The 17,132-nt window shown below is 39.0% G+C and overlaps 1 protein-coding gene across 4 annotated transcripts; it reads right to left on the minus strand.

The window, feature by feature from the left end:
- Positions 1-2,949: 2,949 nt before the first annotated feature.
- LOC146312457 (uncharacterized) lies at positions 2,950-16,712 on the minus strand. 4 transcript variants are annotated; one of them, XM_084740973.1, is made up of 11 exons: positions 16,022-16,712; positions 15,313-15,472; positions 14,701-14,893; positions 14,453-14,506; positions 13,381-13,434; positions 9,724-9,822; positions 9,462-9,614; positions 6,308-6,364; positions 6,060-6,149; positions 5,553-5,657; positions 2,950-4,381 (listed from the first exon to the last, which is right to left on the minus strand). In XM_084740973.1, the coding sequence occupies exons 1-11, from the start codon at positions 16,158-16,160 to the stop codon at positions 3,554-3,556; spliced, it is 1,932 nt and encodes a 643-aa protein (XP_084597099.1). In that variant the 5' UTR covers positions 16,161-16,712; the 3' UTR covers positions 2,950-3,553. The 4 variants fall into 4 exon arrangements, with proteins under 4 accessions (XP_084597099.1, XP_084597097.1, XP_084597098.1 ...); XM_084740971.1 differs by having other exon boundaries at positions 13,381-13,437; XM_084740972.1 differs by having other exon boundaries at positions 14,453-14,509.
- Positions 16,713-17,132: the final 420 nt, after the last annotated feature.

A 17,132-nucleotide genomic window follows, 5' to 3' on the forward strand; every position in this document is an offset into this window, starting at 1 on the left:
AACTTTGTCTGCACGCGCACACACACACACACACACACACACACACACACACACACACACACACACAAGTGAACACATCAGAATGTTAGGTGGCTGTGATGTCATCAAAGGGAATGTGATGACATCACAGACCCTGTGCTTTGATCTAGCATGATCTCTCTTTGATCTCTCTGATGCCATCAGTGTTAGGTTACAACCCAACCACCATGTCATTATCATACCTCGACAGGTTTTTCGGGGGATAACTTTTGAAGGGAAAGTGGTAGAGACTTTAAACCAAGCTCTGCGCCCCCATTTGCCGACATTCTGGATCCAACGGTATCACCATCAAGTCTCTACCAATTGTTCTGTGCAAATTCTGCTAATGAAGTGCAAATATTGCTATCAAAGTGCCGAGTGCCATTACTAATGTGCATATAATTGCTTGTTATAAAGCACAATTAATACCAAACCACACTGTGCAATATTCACAAGGCAGAAGCCATCAGTCAATAGTAACAAATTGCCTTTTGTTACATCCCTCACCTAGTTACTAACTTTGTCTGTACACACACACACACACACACACACACACACTCACTTATGTCCTCTTTAAGGGCGCCCACCTAAACACCCTACTTTTGGGAACACTACTTTCTGAATGGTTTAGAGAGATGCCAGCAGGTAGGATATATCACTGGGAATACCCAGATTATGAAAATCACCTGAGATTTTAGTTTCAAACAACTTTTGTCCAACTAGAATTTTAAACTTGAGATTGAGGACAAATAATTTTAATGTCAATTTTGGGGACTTCAACTGTACACAGATACACAAACTCATAAAAGTCACTTTTAGGTGCCTCAAATTCCTTTGGGGACAAAAGTCTATAAAAATAATTTTAACATGTATTTTTGCTATGTTTAGTTATGAGAATATTCAACCTTGACATATCTAAAGAAATGCATTAACTTACTCTTATTTAACTTATTCAATATAAACCAAAACAACTGAAGGACGATGGCTAAACCAATGGCCAATCCTTGCCATACTAACGAGTTTTATGTTGACAGGACTATCTCTGTGCCTAGTCACAACAGTTGGTTTTCAACAAAATTCTATAGGAAACACGCACACTGGCACCACAATCAAATCTGCATGAAAATAAACATCACCCAACAAACTAAGGTATGCCATCAAAATATGTTTTACTAACACAATGCGTGAACATCACATATAAGAGCCCAACAGAGGAAATGGAAAGTCCTCTAAACTTACAGATTTTCCATAGGAGTCAAGAACTTGGCTACCTGGACAGTACAGACAGTAAAAATAGTTGACTACAAAGCTCAGAGCAACAATTTCTGTGGCTAGAAACATACAAATGGCTCCATAATTGGCCATTTAAGTAACAGGAAGGGCCAGTCTCAAAGTGCTACTATTTTGTAAACAGAAACAGGTTCAGATAACAGGTATACTTCACTAACAGTATACATCAAATAAGTATACTTTACCAGGATACACTTTAACAACAGAAGAGTTCAAGATTTTGTCCATTGGCTAAGTAACAAGCGGAGTCTATTTCTAAGTTAACAATGATCTGAAAAGCAACAAAAAGTATTCTTATTGTTCAGCACAAGCCTTTCTCTTCAAGGCAGTGATTCGATTTCTGAGGTAGTTTTTTACACCAGTCCAGTTGCAGTCACTCAGTGCGTAGGGCTCTGCATTGATACACCGAAGACAGTCGATCTTTTGCGGTACCTTGCAAGCGTGTATGAAGCGCATCATGTGTCTTTCAACAGCACATACCTCATTGTCATCCCACTTACGTTTAGTGTTATCTCTGTTAAGAAGTGTCTGTGAAATGTCTGTAAAGAAGAGAGAAAAGGGGATGTCAAGTTACCTTTCTGTCAGTACCAATGTTAAATGTGCAAGGACAACAGAGATCAAGTGACAAATAATGGAATAACAGGTTTTACTACAGTAGTTTTTAATCTTTAAACACTCCCAAAAAGGCAGCATAGTTTGTGATTTTAAATTACATGTAAATTAATTTGAACTAATTCGAGTATAATATGGATGAGGTATGTTAATCACTTTTACTAATTATCCAATACTACAACCTGCTATAGGACTGCTACAGCATGTACTCACTGACTACAGTGCAGATTCTGTCATCATACCCAACTTTGGGGTTTTACTGGATATGTTATGTCCCGGTCTAGGGGAACCCTGGACACAACAGATAATGCGCTCCCTCCGTCTTCCCACACCAAAGAAGGCCAGCAACCATGTTTACAGGTTCAAAAAAGGAGCAGTTTTTATTTTGCTTCAGGGGGAAACACAGGCCAAAACAATAAACAAAACAATCTAAGAAAAACCCTAAACTTACCTAACGAAGAAAACAAAAGGGAAAAGAATGACAAAACACTAACCTGATCTCCTAACAAAAACATAAACAGGAGAAAACAGGTGCACCAAAATAAAGGCTGCTCCCCCCCTACTAAACTGCCCTGCTATTTACACGTATTTACAAAAGGTTTCAAGGGTTTGAGGCTTACTCGAAATATGCTCACAGTGCTATCAACAAGTTACTCGAAGCTACTACAGTCATCTACTGATCTACAAAGGTTACCAAAACTGAACAACTCGTAACACCGTGCTGGCGGTTCTTTGCGGTGGGGAGGCTGGAGGAGGAGGGAGAATGCAGGCCGTCGGCGCTCATGTAGGCCTAGGGCTCCGCCCCCTGACCAATCGCGCGGCAGCAATCGTCGTCGTCGTCATCATCATCATCATCATCCAGCGCCACCTGTTCCCAATTCACACTGGAGCAGCAACACACACACACACACACACACACACACACACACACACACACACACACACACACACACACACACACACTAGGGAGAGGAGACACTATAGCAAAAGGAAAAAACAAGAACAAATTCACAAATGACCACGAATGATCACCTGTGCCAGTGTCACTTTGGCAAGTGTTGCATAGCTGTTTGCAGAAGGAGAGAGTTTCAGCATTCTTTCAGCAACATCTTTAACCTTCTCCATGTGAGAGTCCAAACATTTGACGTCTTCAGTGAAAGGTAAAATTTGTGGCGCATTCCACTTCAACTCTTTCATAGTGGTTGTTGCGCCTCTGGTTATCAGTGCCTTCCATCTGAAATTTTTAATGGTCTTGAATTCACGAGCGTATTCCACCAGGGTGTCGTTTCTGTCAACTGTGGACAAATTATCAGTCTCTACCAGCTCACAAAGTACACCTAGACTGTCGCCAACTTTTAGGGCTAAGGAAGGTGTGCGAAATGTATTGTTCTCTGGGTTGTACCCAGCCAACTCTTTCACTGCAGATATCACACTGTTAAAATTGGATGGATAGATGAGTTCCTCTGCTTTCCGTATAGGAGTTTTCTTCTGAGCAACTACTAACAGTCGACCAAGTTCTCGAAGTCTTTGTCTTATCAAGTCATGTCTGTTCTTTCTTGACCCATTCAGATCAAAGAGGTGTTGTCCAAACTGCAACAGAAGTTTGTCATTTTGGATCGTCCGAGTGACCTAATCATAGGTCATGCAGGAAATCACACTCTTCCAAGCCCTCACTAATCTCACGAACAACAGCAGTTTTAAGGGCACATTTGGATCGAACTCGCTGCTTCCCAGTCGTGGATTCATCATTGGCTTCTCCCCGCGCTGGACAGATTTTCATGTGCTTCCACAAAGTCCTCTTGGCATAGAGTCCTTGACAATGAAAACAATGAATAAAATCAAAAGCAGATCTAGCTTTTCGAGGTCTGTAGCAGGCCTGGAGCTCTCCAGCTCCCTTACTTACAACAAGAGCATTATAGGCAAAGTTGCCACGCCGTCTCAGAATATTCAACGCATTGCGTCTCTCTTTTGAGTTCTTGGGATATACAAATGCTTTGGCAACCTCTTCTACATTTCCGTGCACAGCTTCCAGGTGTCGTGCAATTTTTGAAGAAGGCCTGAGGCAATAGAGACAGTAGTTTCTTTTGTTATACACCCGACAACTTTCAGACTTTGAGGTAGGGAATACTTTGATTGAGTCAGAAAGATGTTGGACTCTGCTTTTCTTTGGAGTGCTTGAGTTGCTCTCCTCTGAATGAGATGAGTGCTTTCTCTTCCTTGGAGTGTTGGACTTCCTTTTCTTAGGGCTGTCTCTGGTGGGAGGAGTTTCAGAATCAATGGCTTGGCTTGCTGAAGATAAAAGGGGATATCGCAAAGATAGCAGAGGCTTTTTTGCAACTGGATGGAGTTCTGTGTCCTCATCAGGCTCAGAGGAACTTCCTTCAGAGTCTGGAGCATAGTCTGAATCATTATAGTCTGTGATATCAGATTCATCAGGGGATTTTTCCTCATATGTAGGGGCCTTGAGGAAAAAAAATGCAAAGGTTATTGCACTGTGTTGATGGACTGCACTTTCATTACATCAACTCTCTCTTTCAGCTGTATATGGGAAAAACAAGGCACATTTACCAAATTTTATTTAAATAAAAGAGATAATTCACACATCAAATTGTACACTACTGTTATGACTCAGGGTGCAACAGTATAGGTGTTTATCCTGCACCAACTGAATATAGACATCATGGTCTGGTGTACACATTCATAGGACAAATATGCTTGGCTGTCAAATGGCAAGAGAATTTGTGAGATTGTTACCATTCTGATTCATACTCCTCACAAGTAAATTGTAGTAATGTGCCTCAAAGCTGTTTTCCAGCCATTTTTAATGTAAAAAGCAAACAATGACACAATAAATGAATACAAAGAAGACGACACTGTTGCACCATCGCTAATTCACAAGAGACAGTGGATCTGGAGGACCCACCCACTGCTTTCAAATCAGCTCTAAGGGAAATGATGCTGTGCTGGAATTGTTCAACAGTAGTTTCTGAGTGGAAACATGTCAAACATGCTAACACATAGACAGCATCACTTACATGTGTCAATCACTGGAACAAGGTAATAAATAAATAATAAACAATATTCCTGCCGTTTTTAGGGTAACTTCTAGATGTGAAAGGAGGCAGGGCCAAAGAAACTAACAATGTAATTTAAATTACATTTATATTTGTTTGTTTTTTTGTTTTTTGAATCAGCCCTGCATAAAAATCTGACATATGTGAGAGTGTATGTTCACTGCTTAATGCATTCCCAAACAAGGTAAAGCATCTTTTTGTTTCTATGCTCTCCACCTGTAGAACAATCTTTTTGAAGACTTTAGGTTTGCTAAATTTAAATCAATAATCATCAGTTGATAGTTAAAGCAGGGCTTAAATCATTTCTATTTTCCATGGTTTTAGCTAAGTTTGGTATCAGCCTCTCACATTTTTAAAATTTGTGCTTTGTTTTATCGTCTTTTAGATCAAATTTTAAAAATCGAATTTTTAAGTTGGTCGAAAACACTAACTGCACTACTGTCAGTTACAAATTAATGAACCACACTCATTCTAAACCGTGATCCCTGTGTTGAGGTACACGCCAAACTGTGACTTCTGTATACCGTTGCACCCTTACTTATTATTGCAGGAAAATACCTTTCTCTGTCTTAACGACTTCCTCTTTGAGTCATCCGCTGGAAAATCCTCAGAATTCTGACAAGCTGACGATGATGATGATGAACATGTAACAGGAGCTCTTGCCTAACAAACAAAAAGAATAAAAGCATTCCAGTATGTATAAATAACAGCCTCACATGCATTTTTGACCTTGTATAAAACAATAGGCAATACAGACCTTTAAAAGTAACACTGGTTCATTTGAAAAGGATGTTAGAGATAGTGGTGTTTTGGGAGCATGATTTATGACCAATTCCATTCACTACCCTAATGATAAATCACACTTCGATCCTCATCACGGATAATAACATTATGGAAATAAACTTAAATTAATCTACATAAAAAGTTTATTTCTGAACAGCATCATGAAAATCGATAAAATAGTGATAATTAGAATGATGTTTTTATTAATGATGCTAAATGATAACACTGATGTTATCCATATTGTGGAAAACTGCTGAAAAAAATAAAATGCAGTAGTGTTACCTTTGTTGTTGCTGCTGGCTCTCCACTGTCCACCAGATCACTGGCCATTGTTGATTCATCCGCCGATGAAGCGTCTGATGAGGCTAATGCCTAAAAAGACAAACCAAACTTTCTATTTGCAATATTCAAATTCAGTTTGCATTTACAAAAAGGCAGATGTATAGCAACCCTTTCACTGCTATAATGCTCAATTAATTAAGAACATGTGAGTGATTATAAACATTGCCCCCAGTCTGTTGTGAACATACTTGAATATCATCATACTCCTCCTCAATGGCATCATCCAAGGGAGATTGTGAAGTTAGCTGAAGAAAAGACGTGAGAAAGATGAGAAATCAACTAAAGCAAACATGATACTCTGTTCAAGTACAATAACAAAACTTTGAGTAATATTAAACCAATTTTTATTAAAATAAAATTTTGATAATGTCTTACTCTTACTAATGTCTAAAAGTAAGCAAGTCATAAAAGAAGGCACAGTATCCTGTCTCTTTAATTCTGTATTTCTATAGCTGTACGTAGCAATAAACATACATTACATTAAGTGACGAAGCTGCATTGCATTTACAGCCATGGTTTGCAAAACCATGCATCTGCTGGCAGATGGAAAATAAAATGCACCAGAAAGAAATAGATTATGAAACATAAAATATTCATCCAAACATTCCACAAATCTTGTGCTGGTAATTTCTTTACATAGTTGTAGTAGTAGTCCTAATTTCAATATTTTGTGCCAGAGGTATTTCACCAATTTGGAATTGGGGCCTGAAAATAAAAATGTTATCAGTTGACAGACCAAATTTCAAATGTTTTTTCTATCACTGCTTATGCATGGTCACAGGAGCAATTCATGAGTACAGTTTGGACTTATTAAGGCTGCTGTAAGTGATATATTCTTATCAAAAGTGTTGAATAATTCCAATAGTTATCAGTATTATAGAGTGTTTGGTCAGTAAACCATGTCTCTGCCTCTCTCTTACTGCTCAGGCAGAAAAAAAGGAATCCCAGCGCACTTAAGCCAATCAAGACTGAGAACTCATAAGGAGGCAGTCCTGTTTCCTTGCTGAAGCCACAGAAAGCAGGATCCTCCTGTTCTGCGTCTTTTATAAAACATTGCACAGGATCTATACCAGGGGTCCCCAAATGACGGACCACGGTCCGAGTCCGGACCCACACGACGTTCTATACGGACCCGGAACTATAACCAATAAATTATTAAGAGATTTAAATTTTGACGGGACGCTTCTATTTTAACTGGCGCAACTTTTCTAGCCTTGCCGGCGCTGGTTTGTCTGATCAGGAAACACACAGACCAACTGCAGAGAAGCTGCGTGTGGAGGAGACTGTTGTTAATGACGGAGTTTATTACAACAGAAACTAACGTGATGCTTAATGACATCGACACCAACCAGATACACTTATAAAATTAAACAACTGTATAAGGAGGCCTATACGTAAAACAGGAGAGTCTGTGTTTCTCTGTGAGAAACTTTCAGATCTTCTCACAGCAGAGTGAACAGGTGAGGGAGGAGAGGAGGGCAGACTGATCACTAATCAATCACTGATACCGTCGTCCTCTCGGACTGATTAAAAAATAGAAATGACAAAATTGGTGACAAACCAAACCTGGATGTCCACACAAATAAAGTCTTTGTGTGAAACACTGCAGAGTGTAACATCGTGCTGTTTAAAGACAGTCTGCTGTCTGTAGTTTGACAGAGAGACAGAGAGGGTCGTGTTTAGAAGGGAACCCTAGACCCGCGAAAGATCGCGCGAGTTTGATTATTTTAGTAGAAATGACGAACACAAATCTCGCGAGAGTTGTGCAAATAAAGCGTTACCTTCTAGACACGACTGAAAAATGTGCGCAGCTCCAAAAATAGAAAATCATGTCATGGTGTCGATGTTTTTAATGTGGCGGGCCGCCATAAATAAAACACGATTCACTGATCCACAGAGAGTCACTGAAACACCGATCACTGACCTGCTGTGATGGAAAAATACTCAGATTCTTTATTTAGGTATTTTTACATCGTGGTATTAGTGTTTTTACTTAATTACAATTTAAAAATTGTGTATGTTATTGTTTCCTTTTTTGAAAAATCAACATTTTTATTGCTGTTGTTGTACTTAAATGGTATTCTTATCGCTATTTTTTTTATTACTAAATACAGACGTGCAAACTCATAAGAGGAGAAAAAGATGACATGTTGGTAAACCAGTCCCCTGTCCCCTGTCCTCTGGGGGTCTGGGAGCGTCTGTCCTGCTCAGAAGAAAAATGTTGTGATTTTAACATGTGAACAAAACATCCTGGTGACTGTTTCAGTTCAAATAGTTAGTTCACTCTTCTGTTTGTGGTTTCTGCAGACATTGCTACCTTTACTTTTACCTTTGTGCTAAAATAAAGTAAATACAGTAAAAGTAAATCTACATTAAAAGTAAAGTTACTTTGCTGAGTATTTTTACTTTAGCAATTTATAGTTGTTAATTTAATAGACCTGTCTTTTCTTTTGTATATTACCATTTTTGTTAAATAAAGCAAAAGTAAGGTAATAGAAAAAAATGCAGAACAATATTTCTTATTTGTTTACTCGATTAATTGGCAGAATAATCGGTAGATTATACTTAAATTTTACTGGTTCGGCCCACTCGAGAAAGTTAGACATTATGATGTTCCGGACCTTTGCTTTAGGAAATTTTCTCTAACTGGACCTCTTTGAATTTTAATTGAATACCCCTGATCTATACTAAAGGCGCATGTGCGCCCAAAATCAGTAAATGGCATGCCCTAAAAAAAAAAAGTAATCAGATTTATGAAACAGTGCCTTCATACACACCGGCACTCAATGTTCTCTTTATTTTAACAGTCCAGCTGAAATTGTGTGCACATGGATCAGCCTCATATTTTGCCCTCTACACACCCAAATTCAATTGGTCAAAAAATTCAAATGGTCCATGCACCAAGTGTTAATGCCAGGAGACAGTAATTGGTGGTTCCTTACAGTGAATTGTGGTCCTAACTGAGAGGAAGACAAAGAAAATAAGTCTCTGTATTTTTAGGCTCTACACTGATATTCATTTGATATTATTAAGTACTTAATTTTTAATTGTAAGTCAAAGCCATATCTGAGATGCCAAGAGTACTTTTAATGAAAACAGACTGATCAAAATAAAATGCTGCAGTTGATTTAACTGAATAAGTACCTATACCTTCAAATCTACTTTTATATTTGATCATTAAACATTTAATTGTAAATATTTCAGCAGAATTTTGAAATCAGCACTTCAAGTTTAATTCCCTTGTGCACACAGGATAACCAATACTGCTAGGTTTGCAGTGAATCTCAGAGTAATACACATGATGAAAACAGTTGGGCAGATAGCAATGTTCACATTACTCACAAGAGCATCCAGTTCTGCCAGTTTCTGAGCCAGCTGTGCACGCTTTAACAGAATCGTGGTACGTTGTCTTTCTTTAGCATTTCGCTGCTCCTCTGCAATTTTTTGTCGATTGAAGCATTCCTCATGGTGCTTTCTCAGTTTGGCCATTCGAGACTATGAGGACAGCAATTAAATTAGATGAGACCTTGTTGAGCAAAGCAAACATTATCTGGAAACAAAACACTTTACAGTCAAAAATGTGCAATAGTGTAATAGTGATTACATTGACAGATGAAAAGTGGCTGTTATTTGCTCCTGGATTGCTGCTTTTGAAGTTGATCTTATCTTCCATTACAGAAGTATCCACAGGACCAGATAACAGCTAAAAGACAAAAAGCATATATGTCTGCATGTGAGTGAACACTCTTTGACCAATGTGAAAATAATCCGTGTATCATTCGTTCTTTCTATTTTCAATTGGTAATCAAAAATAACAAAAATAAAAAAGTGACGGATGTCAAATATATTAGTTTGTGTGTGAATGGGTGAATAAAGGGCATTAATTTAAATCACTTTGTAGAAAGGCGCTTTATGAAGTTCGGTCCATTTCCTTGCATTAGTTTACGGGGCAGTTCTGCCACATCCAATATGGCGGACACGCCGATGTATCGCAGTAATGGGCCAACCCGCTCAATGTGGCGTCTAAGTATATATGTCTATGGCCACAACGATCTATCCATCTGGACCAGCAACCATGGAAATTTTGGCGTGGGTCAAACCGCTGTTGAACAACTGTTTGATCAAAACAGTGTGTGGTTCCAGCGCCGCCATGTAGCCTTGCCTACTGCACTACCCGAACTGCCATGCGCAGAGTCATTTCCGGGGATCACGTAAACACAATCAATTAAATATTAAAATCAAATTCAGTCATGTGGCCCGTTTTTCCATTTCGTATTTTTGATCTGAGCCTAAAACTGAAATATTAAAAACGAGGCATTTATTCGTTTTTTGTGTTAGATTAAAAAACGAACAACAAAATAATCCATCACTTTTTTTTTTTTTTTTTTGATTGCCAATTTGAAATAGAAAGAACGAATGATACGTGGATTGAAAATGTATCAAACCTTAGACCCTATGCACTATGTGAAGGAAAAAAACTGGTTTTAGGTTGACAACATAAATTGGTATGAGTTTGGCTCTAGAATATTGTACTGTATTTCTGATAATGCATTGCAATATTTTGATATCCAGCAATCTGCACTTAATGATTTTACACTTGTATTGAATGCTCATTAAATTAAGTTCATGCTGTTCTCTAGAGAAGTGGTTCCCCACCTGGGAACTGGGGTGCCAGAGATCACAGGGAGTGCGCAAAGCTTCTATATAAAGTATAAATATAAAAAAAAATTTGTTGAATTTGAAAAAAATCATAGGAACTAGGGCTGTCACTTTTTATTTGAGTTTCTAACATTCGTTCAGACATGAGGTGAAAAGTTCATGTTCGAGCTGTAATTACCTGTTTGGAATGTCGGCTGCACTCGCTATAGGTGGATCAGACAATTTGATATAGTTTGCCTTGTGATCCAAAAGAGGGCGCTCTAAGAATTCACTATCATTGCATGCCCTACTGATCTATCACTAAACGAAGCTAATGTTAATGTGTTGTTTTGCTACGAAAATGGAGGACACTAGCGAGCAAAGCCGTCCTGAGTGGACAATCACGACACCAAAACATCTGAGAAGCAGCTTGTGGAAGTATTTTGGGTTCTACACCGTGGATGGCACATAGTCACATACAAAGATAAGGCTGTTTGTCGACTTTGTAAAAAGCAGCTAATTGGTGTGGCTGTGCCGCGTTACGGCTGCGCGGCGGCACTCGGGCTCATGCACAGCCATTCTAGTCAATGCTCGTGTTTACACCAGAAGCGCCGTGGCGCGTTTTAGCTGCGTCCCAGAAGCGGCTCGGTGCTCCACTCCGCAGAGAATATGCAGCAAGTCTATTTTTGACGGATGCTGCGTCAATTAACACACAGCAGATCGAACGAGCAGGAAGCCAGACACAGAAAAGAAAGTGAGAATCTGATCAATTTTTAAAATAAAAGACCCTGTGCAAACTCACAATCATAAAGCAGGCATGAAAATGGGTCAGGGGTGCAAAAGGTGAGAAGGATACAAGCCCTCTAGGGGGGTGCGGGGGCATGCTCCCCCAGAAGAAAATTTTGGACATTTTATATTTAAAAGCATCAATCTGGTGCACTTTGAAAGAAAAATCAAGCAGACTAACAGGACAGTATGAATGTATAATAAAGTATCTATACATATTCACTAGGGGTGTGTATCTCACTGACTGAGACCATCTGATACGTATCTCGATATACATGTTCAACGATACGATATATTTTATAAATCTTTAAGTGGCCAACGATTCGGTTCGATACAATTCAGTTCTGTCACGATACGATACAATACATTATGATGCAATACAAGACAATGCAATGTGTCAGTCTTTACATTTTGATTCAACTAATGCTACATCTGTAGAGTGCTGTTAGTGTCAAAAAATCCTGATAGATTTACTAAATATAGTAACAGTAGAGACAGAGAGAAGGAGACATTACAGTGATGTTTATATCTTATTATGAGTCTCATGTGAAAATGAGATGAGATAAATGAGAAACTATTTAAAATATGAGTATTTATGCAGTAAGATGATGTGCTGCTCTGTTTCATATGAAGAGTGCTGTGGTTTAGATTAGTGTGGAGGAACAGTGAAGTGTTATCTGACCGACAACTATGCTGTATAAGAAACGAGACTAGCAAATTCTCCAATGAAATGTGCAACAGCACAGCTTTCATACAGGGTTCAGTGGCAAAACAAGATAATCAATTAAGATAATACTCAATAGTCTGTCATTTCTTCTTCTTTGCCTGGACCAGTGTCTCCATGGCCTGCTTTCACTGTTTTGCCACGTTTCAGCCTTGCCCTGCGTCAGTCAACGTTACCTTTAGCCTCTCAAGCCGGTCCCCTCAGCATCCTCCCAAATCCAAACAGCCAAATCTGCGAATGAGTCCTAACTGTCATCTGCCCCCGGGTCAGCTCGCAAGTGCTCTGGGCAGCACAAACCAATCAGGTAGCAGTATTCTCACCCGCATTCACGCTAATATTTCCATGCTGTAGGGCTAGTAGGGGAATGTCTTGTTGAATTCATGCTCTGGGCTGCTCTCATGTATAAAACCAAAGTCCTAATCCTAATCCACTCCATGTCCAATCCATACCCCCCCCCCCCCCCAAAAAAAAATATTTTTTCATTGGCTCTACACGATTCACGTAGATCACCTATTTTGGATTCAAAACAGCGAATTTCGCCGAAAGGTGAGTGATTTTCATGCCTGATAAGAACAGACAGAAAAACAATTTTACTACATAGCCTGCTTATCCATGGTAGAAACACGAAGAGCAGAGGAGGAGGACCTAATCAACAAAACTGAGCAAGTAAACACGATCAGGCGGGCAAAATACTCCGCTTCTGAAACGCTGCTGGTGGGAACTGCAAACGCGTGCATGGTGGAACAAAACAGTGGCGCAACCACGACAAAAAACCTGCAGACTCACAAGGGGGGAATTTATTCGAACGAATTACAGGTCATTTTAAATTTGTTTGAACTTGATTTTTTGAAAAACCGAGAGCCCTAATAGGAACACATGTAGAGGAATAATCAAAAGTCTGTATAAACCCACTTGAAAAAAAACAAAAACTTTGATCTGCATTTTAAAATATTAAGCTATTTAGTGAGCTTTATGTCAAGTCTGGGAACATTTTAACTTGGGCTGCCGTAAGAGAAATGCTAGGAGGTAATTCATACTCACTGTCCCACTATATACAACACAGATAACCAACACTGTCTAATCTCTGACAGTGTGTTATAATCTGGCTCCTACCTGAGGTCTGTCACTCTCATCCACAGTCTGCTCACTGACATCAGGTGATAATTTCTGCTGGAAACAGAAAGAGGATACAATTTAAGAAACCAACAAGACTTAAAGTTTGAACTTAAGTGTGTGAGGATGTAGGTGGCTCCATTTATGTCACATCTGGGAACATTTTAACTGCTCAGTGTTATAAGACGTTCAACCAAGTTAAACTTAGTTTAGTTTGTCAGTCTGGCCATACTTTTGGGGTCATTCAAAACACACACACTTGCTACCCAAACCTAATTGGGGACATCCGTCAGATGAAACCTTTAGGCACCAGTTTGTCAATCCGGCCATACTTGTTGTGTGGTAGCTGACAGACTGTCCATCCCAACAGCAGACATACAGACATGAGAAGTACTTATAGACACAGACTAATTGGGCTGCCGTAAGAGAAATGCTAGGAGGTAATTCATACTCACTGACCCACTATATACAACACAGATAACCAATACTGTCTAATCTCTGACAGATTAAGTAGTGTGTTATAATCTGGCTCCTACCTGAGGTCTGTCACTCTCATCCACAGTCTGCTAACTGACAGCAGGTGATAATTTCTGCTGGAAACAGAAAGAGAATACAATTTAAGAAACCAACAAGACTTAAAGTTTGAACTTAAGTGTGTGAGGATGTAGGTGGCTCCATTTATGTCACGTCTGGAAACATTTTAACTGCTCAGTGTTATGAGACGTTCAACCAAGTTAAACTTAGTTTAGTTTGTCAGTCTGGCCATACTTTTGGGGTCGTTCAAAACACACACACTTGCTACCCAAACCTAAATGGGGACATCCGTCAGATGAAACCTTTAGGCACCAGTTTGTCAGTCCGGCCATACTTGTTGTGTGGTAGCTGACAGACTGTCCATCCCAACAGCAGACATACAGACATGACAAGTACTTATAGACACAGACTAATTGGGCTGCCGTAAGAGAAATGCTAGGAGGTAATTCATACTCACTGACCCACTATATACAACACAGATAACCAATACTGTCTAATCTCTGACAGATTAAGTAGTGTGTTATAATCTGGCTCCTACCTGAGGTCTGTCACTCTCATCCACAGTCTGCTCACTGACATCAGGTGATAATTTCTGCTGGAAACAGAAAGAGGATACAATTTAAGAAGAAGACTTAAAGTTGGAAAAGCATGTTACATTCGTACTCAAACAACCAAAACAAATGTTAACACAATTTAACTTCATGTAATATTTTCACCATTTGAAGGGAAAAGTAGAAGATTTGTTAAATTGGTCCATATTCAATTATCTGTGATAGGCTGGTGTACCTGCTTGCGCCAAGGCCAGTCTGCATCGCCATAGTTGTAAGTTACTTCTTCACCTGAGATAATGTCTTTTATTGCAAACAAGCATAGGTGTGGCATCCCACCAATATCAATACTTTTCATCTTGCAGTTAGGCTTTTTGTTGTCATCGTTCACAAGCCTTCCAAGCGACTTGTCTTCAACTGATGCATCAAGACTTAAGAAAAAGAACAATAAAGTTCAGAGTAAACATAGCTAACTTGGTTTGTATACAGTGTTCAGCATAGTAAGACAGTCAAAATCATGTAAAATTTGGATAAAGAAAGATTGGAGAGAAGGGAAAGTTTAATTCAACAGCTGAGCAAGCCACTGAGGTATGATATGAAGCTAGTGCTGGTTTTCACCATCAACCAGTTTGAATGTTTAGGTTAGGCCCAGAGCCTTTTTTAAGCATATTCTCAAGTAAATTCCCATTAAAAATAGAGAATATCTCTGCAACTACAAGTCCTATATGAATAATCTTGGTATCAAAACAAAGGTAACCCTTGTGGGATTATTGTAGAGCTGAAAGCATCACAATATCTGTTACTGGGGCTGATTACACATGCAAGGAAGGGCATATTCACTCTTACTTACCAATAACTTTTCCCTTTCCACTGAAAATCAAACAGGAACACTGCTTCTGTGTCATTATAGTGCCTCCGGTGACAGGGGCTGTCCTGTTTGAGAAGTTTGCCACGGTATTCAAGCACAAAATCTCCTTTTCTGAAAGCCTCAGTAGCAAAAACACCCCGACCTTTAAAATAAGGAAAATCAAACACCATATCAATATTTTTCATCTACTACATCAGCATGCAATATTTTAAATCAGAAGTTATTGTTCTGGAAGCTACAGCAAACAACAACAATATTGTGTTAGAGCAGTGGTTTCCAAATGGTGGGCCATGAGAAAAGTCCTGGTGTGCCTTGGAAGTTTTCAAAACCACAGAGTATTACTAAATTCACAATTATACAACAAGTAATGAATAGAAGTGTGGACATTTTTTGATTACAAGATGCATCACAATGCAGACATGAAGACTCTGCATTGATATAGAGACAGGGCATGACCTTGTAGCAGGGAAAAAACACAGGGTGTGCAGCAGCATGAGCATTTGATTCATTAATACATGTATGTACAGAAACTTTAACCAAATATTACCAAAATTGCTCAAAAATACTGCATAATCCAGCTCTCCCAATCCACATAGCCTGCACAAAGCTACTCTGAAAAAATGAGATATGCATCAGATGCAGTGCTGGCTTAATAAAAAAAAATAGATAAATCAAAAATATAAAAACTAACCTTTGTGCAGATTGATAAAACGCTCTTCAAGTCCAGCCTTATCAATTTTCAACTGAATGTGTTGCTCTGCATCTTGTTGTGGAGTAACTCGTTTCTTCTTCGTCCTCACTCTCTCCATTGTACTTAAAATGTCAGCCATCTTATCTGTTGGAGAGAAGACTTTTATCTATGAGAGTCACCAAGATTAGTTAACAGATTCGCAGTTAACTAACTTGTACCATTCATTAGTTTCATAAATGCTTGGACATAATTTTGTATTGATACCGTTCCTAAACACTAATGCAGACTATCAACCCCATAATAAAAACCTCTTAAAAAGCAAATGCAATGTGTAGGTCATTAAAGTATTAACCCTTTTCTATCAAACACATTGCTTATTTGTATTATACACACAAGATGAATATATTCAAGTTATTTATAGATCCCCTTTAAAATCTGATAATGTACAGTCCTGGAACACAATTTTCAATTAAATAATATGAACAATGTGTTTTCATTACAATACACTAAACACATTGGCTTATATCAAAGTTTAAACCATAACTGATTGAAAAGCTCAGTTCAAGACCCTCCAAGCAATAATGTTAAGTAGCGGTCATTCTTGTCACTGCAATCAGCAAAATCTACTCAAAATTCAATAACTCATTCCCTCCTGGAAAGACTGTATAATTAGTTTTTATCATAAACTGTAACGACATTCACAAAAAAAGCTCACCAAGACCGGCGCTAAACTGCGCAGCGCACCCCTCAACTAATCTGCGCACTTTTTTTCCCCTAGTGCACCTGTGTCAGTGACTCACTCCGCTAGCTTACCTTACCATTAGCCTGCATAGCGCAGCTATGATATGCTACGTTACCTTAAGTTGTCAGGACCACTCTTTAATACAAATGGCGACACAACTCTTTGTCCTTAACTTGCATGCTGCAGTGAGAGGTAATGTAACTGCTAAACCCAGCTACGAACTTAAAGCACCACAAGCTCCCACTACCTAACATTAGTTAGCTAACGTCGGCGCCGTTAGCGCCATTAGCATCAGGGCTAAAATGTCCGTCATCTGCACCAATTCAACAGAAACTCAGAAGCGGCACATTTTTTACTGATGTCACAGTC

The sequence above is a fragment of the Lutjanus erythropterus genome, chromosome 17 (assembly GCF_056507025.1).
Source record: "Lutjanus erythropterus isolate fLutEry1 chromosome 17, fLutEry1.hap2, whole genome shotgun sequence".
Classification (NCBI taxonomy): Eukaryota; Metazoa; Chordata; class Actinopteri; order Lutjaniformes; family Lutjanidae; genus Lutjanus; species Lutjanus erythropterus.